The sequence below is a fragment of the Myotis nattereri genome (genome assembly GCF_964212035.1).
Source record: "Myotis nattereri genome assembly, chromosome: 2".
Taxonomy (NCBI): Eukaryota; Metazoa; Chordata; class Mammalia; order Chiroptera; family Vespertilionidae; genus Myotis; species Myotis nattereri.
The window spans coordinates 47,187,598-47,202,696 of record NC_138076.1 but is presented as its reverse complement, the minus strand read 5'-3'; the positions used below and the strand labels follow the sequence as shown (position 1 = coordinate 47,202,696).

Here is a 15,099-nt window from a genome sequence, read left to right as displayed (position 1 = left end):
CATGGGTTTAATTCCCGGTTCCACTACCTAACAGCTCTGTTGGCCTTGGGCAAGTCACTTCACCTCTCTGTGCCTGTTTGCTCATTTGTAAAATGATAATAGCATCTAATTTATAGGGTTGTTATAAAGATTAAATGAATGAATTAGTATCCATGAGAAGCACTTAGACTATTGTCTGGCACCTAAGCACTGTGACTTCCTCATGGCTGTCTTTTCTTCTCCTAAATATAGCTGACTTTCAAGCATTCTTTCCACACTTGGTGTCTAGAGAAGAAGAAATTCATGGGGAATCTCCCCCTGCCCCATACATATATAAAGCCTTGCTTGAATTTAAAAGCAGCTATTTTTTTCACTTCTCATTTATTAAGAGAGCTTCTAAAAAAAAAATCTAGTATTTATGGAATTGATGTCAAAAGCCAAATGAGTGCTATTTCACTGAAGTATCTCAGCCATTGCCCTGGAATGGTTTTAAAGCAAGCAATCTACTGCTGAAAGTACTGCCTTGATATCAAATGGTCATTAAAAGTCCCATGTCACTTAACTAAGACTTAAAATCATTCATCTCTACCTCTTGGCAAGGGTTCAAATTTGAGATTAAATTCCCTTTGAGTGGTTAAGGCATTTATAGTACCCCTCTGCCTGATGCTTTTAAGGAGTTTTGTTTTACTGGAGGACTTCTGTCTTTAGGTACCTGTAGATGCAGACATTCTTATCACTCACAGGCTTAGTATTGAGGCAATCACATTTAGAAAATGCATATGATATAGCAATTCCTCTTCTGAGTATTTATCCAACGAATACACACACACACACACACACACACACACACACACACACACATATACCACAAATGGAATACTACTTAGCTATCAAAAAGGTAAAAGTTACCATTTGTGAAAACATGGATGGACCTTGAAGGTATTATGTTAAGTGAAATGGACAAAAACCACATGACTTCTCTCTTGTGGAATATAAAACAACAACAAAAAACCCAAATGAGCAAAAATAAAAACAAATTCATAAATATAAACAACAGATTGCTGGTTACCAGAGGGGAAGGGTGGTGGAGGGCAAAATGTGTAAAGGAGGTCCAATGTATAATTAAGGATGCAAACTAGACTTTTGGTAGTGAGCATGCTACAGTGCATACAGATACCAAATTATAATGCTGTATATCTGAAACACATGTGTTATTAACCAATGTTACCGCAATCAAAAAGAAGAAGGGTTAAAAAAAGAAAAGAAAATGTATCTGGCCCTTTGCTTATGGTGTCTAACGCATTCCTTTCATAAATTGAGAAATTCCTTTGTCATTGAAAAATTACTTACAGTCTTTATTTTTCTATCTTCCTTGTGAGAAAGTCTCCTGACCACTCTTACCTTAGTAAATCTTTGAGAAGTGTGTTAAAGAAATTCGAGAAGTGTGCCCTTAATATTGAAATACAAAGTATGATGCTGGCCCAGCTGGTGTGGCTCAGTGGTTGAGCACGACCTATGAACTAGGAGATCATGGTTGATTCCTCTTCAGGGCACATGCCCGGGTTGCGGGCTGGATCCCCAGTAGGGGGCGTGCAGGAGGCAGCCAACCAATGATACTCATCATTGATGTTTCTAACTCTTTCTCCCTCTCCCTTCCTCTCTGAGATAAATGAAAACATATATAAAAATATGATGTTAAATGAATAAACGACTTTACTGTGATAAGAATGTGATAAGATTTGAATGTAATTTTTATGACTTCTAAATTCAGAAAATCGTAATGTTACAGAAAAATGTTTCAAAGCAGACCAGAAAGCGATGAAGAAAGTAACTGCTCAAGTACGCTCTTAAAACCTGTAAGTGCTATTAAGCCTCTCAATTGGGATATTTAACTGTAAACCATTCTTGCTTTTTATATGATGCCAAGATACCTTTTCATGCAATTTGAATACAAAGTCCTATGTACAGAGAGAGGACCGAGATTTATAGGGAAATATTTCATCTTCGCTCTAGTGGGTGCTTCTCCTGTCTTGTGTTCTCTGAGCCTCTTCATACATTCGCTCTTTCTTTTCTCAGACTGTCCCAGCGATTGGCTGGCAGAGCGGGGACCGGGTTGGATTTCATCTGTTTGTTTCTTTGCTCCAGGCAGCGTCGCTCTCCAGCCTCTGCTGCGTAGATCCCCGCATTAGAGCAGCAGGGCTCGCGCGGCTCGGGGCAGGGCGCCGAGGGCGGGGCCTGGCCGCGGGGCGGGGCTTGGCCGCGGGGCGGGGCCTGGCCGCGGGGCGCCGCGGGCTGGCGCGTCCCAGGTTGGCGGTGTCCAGCGGAGCCGGTGGCGACCGCAGCGGTGCCAGATCCGGATGCCCGCGGGCTCCGCGCGGCTCCAGCTGCATTTCTCGCCCGCGCAGCGCCAGCTCGGCCCCGCCGGAGCGGGAGACCCGGCGGCGCTCTGCCTGAGAACTCTGGTGTCTCCGCCCCGGGCTCCTCCGGAGAAAGCCAAGTGCTCGCAGGTGCAGCGCGTGTCCCGAGCGGTCCCGGAACGCAAGCCGCCGGACGGCACCTCTAGGGAGCCTGGACCTCCGAGCCTTTGCAGAGCCTTTTCAGAGCCTTTTTCTAGAGCGTTCAGCGCCGGGCGCGCGGGGGAGTGGGATCCACGGTGGGAAAGGGGTGATGGGGACACTGATGATGGGCAGACCGACCTGGCGCGTGGGCTGCTGCTGTCTCCTCCTTCTGGCTCTGGCTGTATTTGCCCGAAGCGACGGCGGGCAGAGCTGCGAGGAAGTTCGGAAACTTTTCCAGTGGCGCCTGGTGGGAGCGGTCAAGGGGCTGCCAGATTCGCCGAGGCCAGGTAAGGCGACGCTGGCCGGCGCCGCGCAGTGCGCCTGGGCGCGGGCCGGGGCGTCCCGAGCGCCGGCAGGCACTGCGCCCAGCCTCCTGGGGTGGCCCTTGGTGGGAAGATGACCGTTCAGGCCCTTTGGCCGCTCAAGGTGAACCCGGTGAGGCCTCTGGGGGAAGCTCGGGGTGACCATCCCGAGCGCCGCCGCGCAGGTCCGGGTCTCCTGGACCATGGGAATAGTCGGCGGCCAAGGCGTGCTTTGGGCATTTGCTTCCCTCAGTCTCGGCTGATGTGTGGGAACAGGCCAGTAAAGCAGACAGCTGTTCCGGGTGGGAATTTCACCAGTGCCCCGCCGGGGGCCCCGTATGTGCTTTCTCTTTGGGTGGAAGGAGTTGGGTTGGTCGCTCCAAGTTTGATACGAAAAAGGCAAACCTGCGTTACTCTTCTTCGCTGGAGAGCGGGGCACTGACGGGACAGCCCACCTCCTCTGTAATTAGCACTGGGACCCGGTACACCCACCCGCACTGGCGTCCAAGCCGCGGCACCAAACCCTCTGCCTGGAACCGAACTGGCCAGTATTGTCTCTCGGAATCACCTGGTAGTTTCAACTCCTGAGAGGTGTGATGGCAACAGGCGAACGAACTGAAGGTATTGGGAAGCCACTGAGCAGGGATGAGATGCACCAAAGATTGAAGGGGAGAGAGTACAGCAAGCGTGGCCAGTGTAGATTCTGCTCCCCGTATGCGCCTTTTATGCGCTCCATTGCCCCCGCTCCCTGCCCCTACCGCACAAATTCCCTTCCGCTGGCGCGGAATCTCCAGGTTAGGGCATGCTTGAAGAATAGGTCTTAATTGTCAAACGCAATAGCAGGTGTCTGTAGCTGAGATCTTCCTGGAACAATGTAGCCTGACTATGAAGCCAACACAGACCGAGTACTGTGAGCGTACAGTATTGGTTAACAAAGAACTTGTGCAGGATGCCTGAGTCTAAAATCCGCTCTCTGCGTGAGTTTTTAGGATGAGGAGACTTCTGTGAGCGCCACGGAGTAGGTATTCTGCTTGATTGCTTTGCTGGCTATGAACTCAGTTCTGGAGTCATCCTACAAGGACAGTCTAGGCATTTGGGAACGCTGAATCCATGTTAGTTTATGTGACCAGTTTTTTAAGCAAACACCAATATTTATGTGACTATCTGTTCCGTACCAGGTGCTTTTTCTGTGCTATTTGAAACAACATAGTTGAAATTCTCAGTTTAGGGCAATTCTTCTGTGCAATAGGACCCCCTTTAAATCTGCTTTCTTATTTCAGTGCATTCTTTTCATTAAAAAGTAAACCTCACTTATCGATAGCTAATAAAACCTTACTTACCTGGGTGTGTGTGTTGGGGAGGAAGACGCAGAGAGGGCATTGAGCTGTGAAATCCTTACCTGCATTATTAGATTTTGCCTCCCATTTACCATAATTTTGGCTGATATGTTCAGTGAATGTTGACAGCTCCCTAGTAAGGCCTTGATTTCACTCAACTTTCACATCTGGTTCCCACTGGATGCAACGCATGGACTAGAAGGTGTTACATTTCTAGGACCTTGTGTGTGTTTCATCTCATCTGAAGAGGAACTTTACAGCATATCATGGCCTTTTACCAGCATGTAAGGAGAAACTGAAGCTCTGCCCTGCAGAGAAGGAAATGGTTGTGCTTATTTGGGTTTGATACACATCACACACACACACACACACACACACACACACACACACACACACACACGCCAGGATAGCAATCACCTTTTTTTCTGAGACATTCCGGATTGTTTCCCCATTGTGAGTACCTTTATTGATCTGTGGCTTATGATGATGGAGGAATTATAGTAGCACCTCCTAATGGGGCTTTGCAGGGTTGCACTCTGAGGCACGCGAGTGGTGCTGGTGGGAAGAAGTCCTAACTTCCTTTGATATCTGCAATAAGAAAAAGTCATACAAGAGAATTATTCTGAATTAGAATCGCCCAGTAAAAGGCATTCACATATGAATTTGATATAATTCTGTACTTTTCTTGTCTCTGTATTGTTGTTCAAATTTTATTTTAATAGGTAAATGAAATATTGAGCTGTTTCTTTTAAGATTGATATTTCTCTTCTTCCCAGTAAAAAAAAAATAATTTCCAAATTGAGTAAACCGGACATATGACAGTGACCTAAATGCTTTTCTTAATTTTATATGTTCTTCAACATTTAGCTTGATTAAGTATAGTAGTTGGCTATCTTGTTTTCTAAAATTATCCTCAGTCTCAAGAGAGAGCATAGTTAATATACAAGTAGTCATTTCCACATTAAAGCACAAATATTAACATTCTCTGTAACAAATGTATTTATTTAGCACACAGGCTTTCATCGACAAAAGCAAATACATTTACATTTCGTATTTGTTTTCCTTAAAAGTTTATTTTTAAGTGCTTTCTTGCATTTCTTGTTCACAAAACGTTCATTTCTGAGCTATCTAGCCAAAATGCTTTTAAAAAATAATATAAGCTGGTAGAACAACTTTTTATTTTAATTTAAATTTTTCCATCACCATCTATCCTCTCTATGCCCTCTTCCACCTCCCCACCGCAGTCACCACACTGTTGTTCATGTCCATGAGTTCTCTCTCTCTTTTTTCTTCTTCTTTTTGGCTCAATCCCTCCACCATCCCCAATTCACCCCTCCCACCTGCTCTCTATCCATGAGGCTGTCTCTATTTTGCTTGGCAATTCAGTTTGTTTGTTAAATTCTACATTGACTGAAATCTTATGGTACTTGTCTTTCACTACAGTTTCTTCCCACATTTGTGACTTTTAATCTTCTGTAAACTACTTTACCAATTTGAAATTATTAAGGTGGTGAGAAGGGCCATTTCAGCTGTTTCTCAGATTCCCCTCACCTTTGTTCTCTACTCTGCTCCAATTCTTTTAGGCCTATTGAGCTCCTAAGGATGTTTGGATGAGAAATGTAAAAAAGGAGAGAAGGTGTAAATGTGATTAGAATTACAGATTTCCCTGTGTTCTGATTTTATTTCCTAAGTAGTAGTCAAGGTGCCCGTTGCTCTTGTTTATTTTATTCAGAAAAGTACTGTTAGAGAAAGTGTCTTTTAAAGGTCCTTTTATTTTTACGTTATTTATTGGGGAAGAGGGATAATGCTTTCCCATTGAAATTCTCTTCACACGTGCATTGTTCACACATGTATTATTTCCTTTTAAAAAGAAGATAATTCAGAAAGGAGAGGCTTATAAAAAGTCCAAGACTACATGCAGTTAGTTTATATACCAACTGGTTTTTAAAATGTGCATGTTCATTGATACAAAGAGTAGTTTGTGGAAGACATCTTTTTCTTGGTAGCTTTTGGCCATAAATGAGATAATAAAAATAAAGTTGATGTGGCAGAATGAAATCATGATACTATAGAACACTTTAAGCAGAGCTCTAGCATTTTAATTTTTTTAACTGCTTTCATTGTAATCAAATCTTATAATCTCTTCAAGGACAGTGTCATTTCATTTTTACACTCAAGAGAAACAATCTGTCTGCTAACTGTGGAGTTTGGAATTATAGATATTTGGATTTCAAAACTTGGTTTTGCCACCAGAAGCTTGGTGACCTAGGTTAATCAGTCATCTTCTTTGAACCTCTGTTTCCTCATCTGTAAAATGGGAACATTAATAGTTTGGAAAGGGTTGCTGCATAGGTGATATGAAATAATGGATGTATGTAAAATAGCACAAATCCAGGCATATAGTAAGTGCTCAAAAATGCATTGCTGTCATTAGAGTTTTTATTTAGTGTCTTGATTTTAACTGGTCTTGGCCTTTAAGGGTGAAATTTTAGTTTTAGATCTCTATATATCAGAAGATGTATTTATAACATCCTAGTGGGTTTGTTTTTTTTTTTAAAAAAATTCACAAATGATTGTTTTTAAAGTTGGGAAATATGAGTCTATCTGAAATGGCATTTATTAGGTTATGGTGACTATTTTGTTTCTTTTTGTGAACTAATGGAAACTCTAAGAAGGAAATGAGGCTACACCGCTGCTAGTGGCAGCACCCACAGCTACTGCCTCCTCTGCATCACCACCATTCTGCTGTCTGTATTCAGGGAGGTGAAGAAGTATGAATAGAGTGGCTTGGGGAGTCACACAATAAGGTGGCTGGTGGCCATAGTCACTCTCTGACAGTAATCTCAAATTCTTGTTTCTCAAGAACTAACCCCTTTGGTTGATGGAAAAGCATAATTATGGTGACTGAATTTTCAAAGCCATAAAAGGGACCCATGGTCTGACATTTGGGAAGATCATTGTCGGGATTGCCTCTGTTGAAATCCATCAGCCAAGAATCGCCAGAAACAAACCTATTGTTAAATAAATTAGGTTCATTTTGCTTTCTGCAGCAAGGAGGATTGCACACCTCAGGAACTGTGGGTGTCTTGGTAAGAGGTGATTGAGAGGGGCGTTTATGGGAATTGGGCTGTGCCAGCTGATCACAAGGAGGGTTTAATAAGTAGGACAGTTCAGGAACTGGGCATCTTTGTAATTTATGTGTTAGGAAGATTAAGGTGTGAATAGTTATCATGAATGAAAAGCAGTAGTCACTCTTGTTGGTGGATATAGTGGGTTGTTTAGTCATTTTGGGGCTTTGTAGAGTCTCCTTGTGGCTCTCCTGCTGCACCACAGATCTCAAGGGGCTTTGTCTGATCATTGTTTTCTGATTCTGTGCATGATGTCTGTGTTGAATTGTAAACATTAAGGCCTCCTTCCGGTGTCAGGGAAGTTTGTCACTTTCTCCTCTAGACAATCCAGTGTGAGCTTTGATGTCTAAGAGAATCATGGGTTTTGTTTTTAATCCAGGCCTTTTAGTAAAACTTAATGATGGGGAGTAAAACTTAAAGTGAGTATAATGTTCTACTTTTGGGCCATGGAGTATGACTGTCCATTAGGAGCTTGAGTTGTGCTAATCACACCCTATTCTTTCATTGTTTATTAATAAGTGTAAATGTTGTGTGTGTTCTCCCTCCATCCCATAATTGACTAGTAAGTTCCTTTTTGTCAGTGCATTGTATATTTGTATAACTGGTGTCAGGAGGGGTGCAATTTGAGGAACTGATAAGTAGCACTTCATGATTTTCCTACTCCCCTGTGAACCCCGTTTCCAGCTTGTCTAGATTTTCTGAAATATGAATTTTTGTTTTCTCTATATGTGTGTGTATAATTTGCTTTCCACATTTGATATGAACACCTCCTATGTCTATAACATTTATTATTATTATTATTAACTAGTATAAGACAAAAGTAACATTCCAACAACCAGAGGCATCTCCTAAACAGGCACAATTGATAAATTCACTTTGTTTTAATGGAGTCATGAGAAACTTCAGTCATATGCTTTGCTGGAATAGATTGTGAATATGGTACCTGATCTACTCGGTTAAGTAACAATAACAATTTCATAGAAAGTAGCCATTTCCCACATCTGTCTTTCTTTTATAAAAGCCTGACCTTCAACTCGAAGAGATGGCAGCACCAATTGTGCCCTCAGTTCTTCTCCTTTACAGCCTTAGGTAATTCAGATTTTACTAATGATACGGCTGAAATCATTCTAAAATGATTAGTCATTCTATGAATCACACTAAATAGGACAGTTTTTGATTAGCCATATCAGGTTCACATATGGCTGTTTTGTAAGTGGAATGTATAATGTACTTTTAGAGAAAGAAAATGAGATTTTGTGCTTTCGTGGTTTTATGAAAGAATACACATTCTCCTGAAAATTTAAAGCACTGAAAAGCATAAAATAAAATAACTACCACCCAGAAATAACCACTGATAACCCTTTGCATTCATCTTTCAATACTCTTATTAATGCTCTGCTAAGCACATACATATTCTGAGAAGGTATATAGAACCACTTTATTATTCTTTGTAACTAATTATGAACCTATCAGTATTTCCCATGACATTAAACATCCTTCTAGGCATGTATTTTTTAGTGATAGTATAGTATTTCACTGACTCACTGCACCATAAGTTGAATTCTCCCTTGTTGTTGGAATATGGGTTTCCAATATTTACTACCGTGACGTCATAGGGCTAAGGACATGAAAGGTTAATGTGCTAAACTCTTACACCGCTTTCGGCTTTGCCCATGACATACATTCATTTTACATTAAGATTTTTCAATATCAGCACCATTAACATATGGGCTGAATAATTCTTTGTTGGCGGGGCTTGGTGGTGGGTGGGTGGAGAGCTGTCCTGTGCATCGTAGGATGTTTAGAAGCTTCCATGACCTTCATCCACTAGATACCAGTAGCAATATCCTCCTTTCCCCAGTTGCGACAACCAAAACGTCAGATATTGCCAAATGTCCCACGGGAGGCAAAATCAAACTAAGTGAGAACCACTGTCATAAGCTGTCCAACCTGTGGCTCCTTCACACACACACACACACACACACACACACACACACACGCGCGCACACACACATGCACACACATTATATAGCTGGCTGGTTTGCATACATTAGGACTTAGCTTAAATGTCAGCTCTTCTAAGAGGCCTTTCTTGAGGTTCACTGAACTGTGTTTCCCAGTTATCAAGGTGACATTTTCTTTCTTTTTACTGTTGATTGTTCATCACTAGATTGTGTGCATGATGAGAATAGAGAACATGTCTACTGGGGCAGTTTCACAAGCCTGTAACCTGTGCAGTCACACAGGGTCCCCCACTCAGAAGAACCTCCTGCTTGGTTTAATATTCTTCTGCTGCCATCTTGAAGTTTGAACAAAGGGTCCTGCATTTTCCTTTTGCATTGGGCCTTGCAAATTAGGTAGCCTGTCCTGTTGTGTACCTGGTTCACTGTAGAATATCTGGTGCCCAGCACAGTGTCTGACATGGAATAAAAGTTGAAATATTTGTTGACATCAATCCATGGGTATTGAACCTGCACAATTCTGCTATCTAAGTACAATGACACTTTTAAATGTTTTATGGTGTTATGTAAATGGGTTAGAGCTTGGCCCCTATGCATTTAACTTGTTCACAGCAGGTTGGAGCAATAGCCCAAAGACCACCAGTGCCATACTTAAATGTTTACACACCCCATTGCTTTAAATATGCTCAAGTAAGCACATTTGTAGTCATTTAGAGCTTGCTTGCATTGCATCCCACAAAACCGCACCCAACTTCTGCTAGTTAGAGGTGAAACGAACTCTGGGGCTGTGCTTCGAAGCTCTCTGATTCAGAGACTTCCCATTTTGCTGCTGAGTTGATATCACCAAGACACGTGAGCCCCCTCTCCAGCTCCCCTCTCCTCTGGGGGTTCCCTTGCCCTTTTCCTCTTCTGGGTAGTAGTCCTGCTTCTGCTATCTCCTGTCAAAGTCCTGTCCAAATAAAGCTCTTCGTGACTGCCATCTTGAGGCACTGTGTTTTTCTTCATCAGCCTGCAAAACCTGGAACTCATCACACACAGTCATTACTGTTATTTCTAATACAGTGATGGCGAACCTTTTGAGCTCGGCGTGTCAGCACTTTGAAAAACCCTAACTTCACTCTGGTGCCTTGTCACATATAGAAATTTTTTGACATTTGCAACCATAGTAAAACCAAGATTTATATTTTTGGTATTTATTTTATATATTTAAATGCCATTTAACAAAGAAAAATCAACCAAAAAATGAGTTCACGTGTCACCTCTGACACGCGTGTAATAGGTTCGCCATCACTGTTCTAATATAAGGTAGGGACTCAAAGCAGCAATACCAATTTTAAAAATATCTCTTTCCCTCTACTAGACTTTAGGCTATTTGAGAGCAGGATCTGTGATGTATCTTTTTGTTTTGTGATTAGGACAACATTAATACATAAATTTTGATTTGTAGATTTAATCTTATAAATCAAATTATGTACAGTTACCTAATAGGCTCAGTTTCTTGTGTTTAATTATGTTTTCTATGCTTAATCTTAAAAGAATGAGAAATGTAGAAGTTGAAGTTTTTAAAAATATATTTTGTTCTGGGCTCAGTAAATTGTTTTTATGGAGTTAATGTTTTCTTATGTAACTCTACCACACATTCAATAAAGTGACCCAACCCTTTTTAAGTTTAAATTTAAAGGAATTTTTATCTATATTATCTAATATGTTTGAAATGGACTAAATTAATTAATTGCCAAACGAATGTCTGGAAAAAAAGTTTCCTGAACTCTATTCTGCAAGGAAAGAAAGATTATTCAACATTTAAAATACTAGATTTATTGGCACAGTTAAAAAAATTCTTTATTGTTGAAAGTATTACAGATGTCCCCCTTTTCCCCATTGACCCTCTCTACACCCCTCCCCCAGGCCTTCACCACATTATTGTCTGTGTCCATGGGTTATGCATATATGCATATAAGTTATTTGGTTAACTTCTTCCCGCCCCTCCCCCCCTTCCCTCTGAGATTTGTCAGTCTGTTCCATCATTCTATGTTGTTCATCAGTTTATTTTGTTCATTAGATTCTACATATGTGTGAGATCATGTGATACTTATCTTTCTCTGACTGGCTTATTTTGCTTAGCATAACACTCTCCAGATCCCTCCATGCTGTCTCAAAGGGTAAGAGATTCTTCTTTTATACAGCTGCATAATATTCCATTGTGTAAATATGCCACATCTTTCTTATCCACTTGTCTACTGATGGGCACTTGAGCTGTTTGCAGATCTTAGCTATTGTAAATAGTGCTTCTATAAATACAGAGGTGCATATATTCTTTCTGATTGGTGTTTTGGGATTCTTAGGATATATTCCTAGGAGTGGGATCACTGGGTCAAATTGGAAGTTCCATATTTAATTTTTTTAAAAAATATATTTTATTGATTTTTTACAGAGAGGAAGGGAGAGGGATAGAGAGTTAAAAACATCGATGAGAGAGAAACATCAATCAGCTGCCTCCTGCACACACCCCACTGGGGATGTGCCCTCAACCAAGGTACATGCCCTTGACCAGAATCAAACCTGGGACCCTTGAGTCCGCAGGCTGACGCTCTATCCACGGAGCCAAACCGGTTAGGGCATATATTTAATTTTTGAGGAAGCTCCATACTGTTTTCCATGGTGGCTGTACCAGTCTGCATTCCCGTGCAGTGTACTAGGGTTCCTTTTCTCCACATCCTCACCAGCACTTGTTATTTATTGATTTGTTGATGGTAGCCATTGTGGCAGGTGTGAGGTCATACTCCATTGGCATTTTGATTTGCATCTCTCTGATGATTAGTGACTTTGAGCATTTTTTCATAATACCAGATATCAAATTATTCTATAAAGCCATTATAATCAAAACAGCCTGGTACTGGCACAAGAACAGGCATATAGATCAATGGAACAGAACAGAGAACACAGAAATCAACCTAAGCCATTACGCTCACTTAATATTTGACAAAGGAGACAAGAGCATACAGTGGAATAAAGACAGTCTCATCACTAAATGGTGTTGGGAATTTTATTGGGAGAATGGAGAAAAATAAGGGTGACCAAATATAATTTACATTTGGCTCTGGATTGGTTGGTTTGTGTTTTATGTGAATATTTTTTTTGCAAAGTGTCTTTTTCCATGAGGAAATTAATAGTAAGGACCTCGAAAATGATTTATTTTTTCCCATCACCTGCCCTTGTTTGGAGCAATGCAACACATCATTATATGTAGAATTATTCCTCAGCTGTGAATATTGTTTATTAAAGGATACTGATCCAGACTCCATATGGACCAAGTAGCAAGACTACAACCTTTCATAATAAGCAAACAAATAATTGCTGCCAAATTGTAAAACATGATATTTGAAAGCAGGTATAATCTGTCTCTAAATTATTTCCAACAATTCCAATTTTAGAAATACCAAGTGTTTAGGACCTCTCTTCAATAATATCTTAGAAAAAAAGCCCACATCTTTTTTTTTCTGTATGAAGTGTGGTTGGTTATTTATTTGGGATAGCTTATAGAGGCATTAGGAAATTTTACCTAAGTAGAAGGATTACCTATGTCAGTTCCTATGAGACATGTATATTTTGATATGGTTCAGGTATTAACTTACATATGTTTCAAATACAGTCATATTCAATAGCTACTATTTCTTATTTCATAATTTAAATTGATTATTACTCTTATTAGGATAATGGGTTTGAATTACTAGTTTTCCTCTCCTGTGCTATAACCAAATTTATTTAGGTTTTATAATTCCATGTGGCAATATAATTTAATGATCTTTGCAGATACCAGAGCTCATAGTCCTTTGCTTTTCCTTGCTTTACAGTTTTAAGGGACATTAGTTCATAATTCCTTCAATATTGATTTTGAGAGAGGTAAGAACCGAGAAGGTGTTGGATGAAAAGCCTTCATAGGTCAAAGGAATGTGAAAATTATTCCCGGATGTCCGTGTTCTCTCTACATATATTTTCTTTAAATAGAAGATTGTCAATATTAAATTACCAGTTCAGATTTATTTGCTTTTTGAACAATTCTCTTATTTAGTAAGGTTATACTAAGTTACATTTGATTCATTTTCTTTTGATCATTGAAAATGTCTATGTTTAATGAGCCAAAACTGAAGTAGGTCAATAAAATGAAGAGATGGACAGTATATTCTCACCAGAGTTGGGATACATTTTACTTTGAAAAAAAGAGTAATTTTTAAAAAAGGTTTTTTGATAAACTTAAAAGGTAAAGGAAGTAAGAATAACATTGAAACTGTCATAAAGCTGAGGAATCCATGAGTTCTTCAGGGTACTATTTGTCAGGCGAAGACATATAGATATGTGTTTGTCTATACATATAAGTTCAAAGCTTTAGTTACAAAACAAAACTAAATTTTACTTTTATAAGTTCAGAGGCACAAGTAAGCTTTAGGCTAATAAATTTGTAGGAAATATCTTACTTATAAAATAAGAAAAAATAGTAGGTATGACAAAGCATTGAAATATCATGGGATAAAAAATGGGTAAAGCAGATATTTCAACTTATAATTTGTCTCATATTATGGTCACACATTTTAGTGAATAATAATGAACTTATAGTTTTGAAATAGCTTAGTCTTGACTCCATCACTTATTAGTCATGTGACCTTTAGCAAACACCTCACTCTCTCAGAAAATATTTTTCTTTTAGACATAGAAAAATATAGACATAGTGTTATAGGCTTGTTCCTTTTTCCTTTCAGTGGTTTTTGAGGATCACATGGTATGGTGATAGAGATTTGTAAACAGTAATATTTTCTACAAAAGTTACAACATTAATTTTATATAAATCTATCACAAATGGTCTCAAATATATTAAAAAAATTTAGGCTCAGTCAGGGAGCAAAGAAATCATAGAAGAGCCCTGGCTGGTGTGGGTCAGTGGGTTGGGCATCATCCTGTGCACCAAAAAGGCTGCCCGATGGATTCCTGGTCAGGACCCATGCCTGGGTTGCAGCCTCTATTCCCTATAGGAGGTACGCAGGAGGAGGCTGGTCGATGTATTGCTCTCACACTGATGTTTCTCTCTCTCCCTCTCCCTTCTTCTTTCTTTCTAATAAAAAAATACCTTTAAACATAATATAAAACAAATTCTTTTTTAATCTAATAAAGTAATAAACTGTTAAATATTTTTCTCCCATAACTCACCCTCAAAGTACTAATCCTTTACCCTTGGAAACTGTTTTAATTCTTTAGTTAATAAATAATTTATTGTTTATAGTTTAATTCCTTGGTAAAATAAAGTTTGTTTGTTCATATAATGTAGTTTAAAACTAAAGGCCGGTCTTTTGCAAAATGCTGTTATTTAAATTAACTCAGTTAAGGTTAAGCAGAAGGTACTTTGCCTGGAAATATGCTGAGTAAATATGAGCAGGGGGAGGCTCTGCGATGAGTTAATTCTCTAGTGTGTTCTATCACGTTCTTGCATGTCATTGCACTGACAGGTTTTGTGTGTTGCTGGTATTGAGGGTAAGAACTTTTCTCCCAGATGAAGGGCACAAAGGTGGAATGTGCTGGCAAGTCTCTATTTGCCCCTTCAGAGAGACTCTCCACTGAGCTCTGTTCTTAGGCCATGTCAATGGGCATTCTTGCCTTTAGCAGTTGAGGGAGAGCAATGGCTGGAGAGGAGATTGGGCAAGTGGAGTGTGGTGGTTCCCATCTCACCTGGTGAAGCCACTGCAGGCTGCTTATGTATGTTACCTTAATCTAAGCACACAGCTCCTGCAAGTGACTTCACAATTCTCTCTGGATTCTGGCCACTACTTCTCCTCCTGGCCCCT

At 40.1% G+C, this 15,099-nt stretch overlaps 1 protein-coding gene across 2 annotated transcripts in view; it reads left to right on the top strand.

Moving 5' to 3' along the window:
* The first annotated feature begins 2,283 nt into the window (after positions 1–2,283).
* GPC5 (glypican 5) overlaps positions 2,284–15,099 on the top strand; it is a 1,292,689-nt gene continuing 1,279,873 nt past the window's right edge. For both annotated transcript variants that reach the window (XM_081082596.1, XM_081082595.1), the window contains exon 1: positions 2,284–2,824. In XM_081082596.1, the coding sequence (XP_080938722.1) occupies positions 2,647–2,824 (178 nt within the window). In that variant the 5' untranslated portion in view covers positions 2,284–2,646. The remainder of the gene's footprint in view (positions 2,825–15,099) is intronic.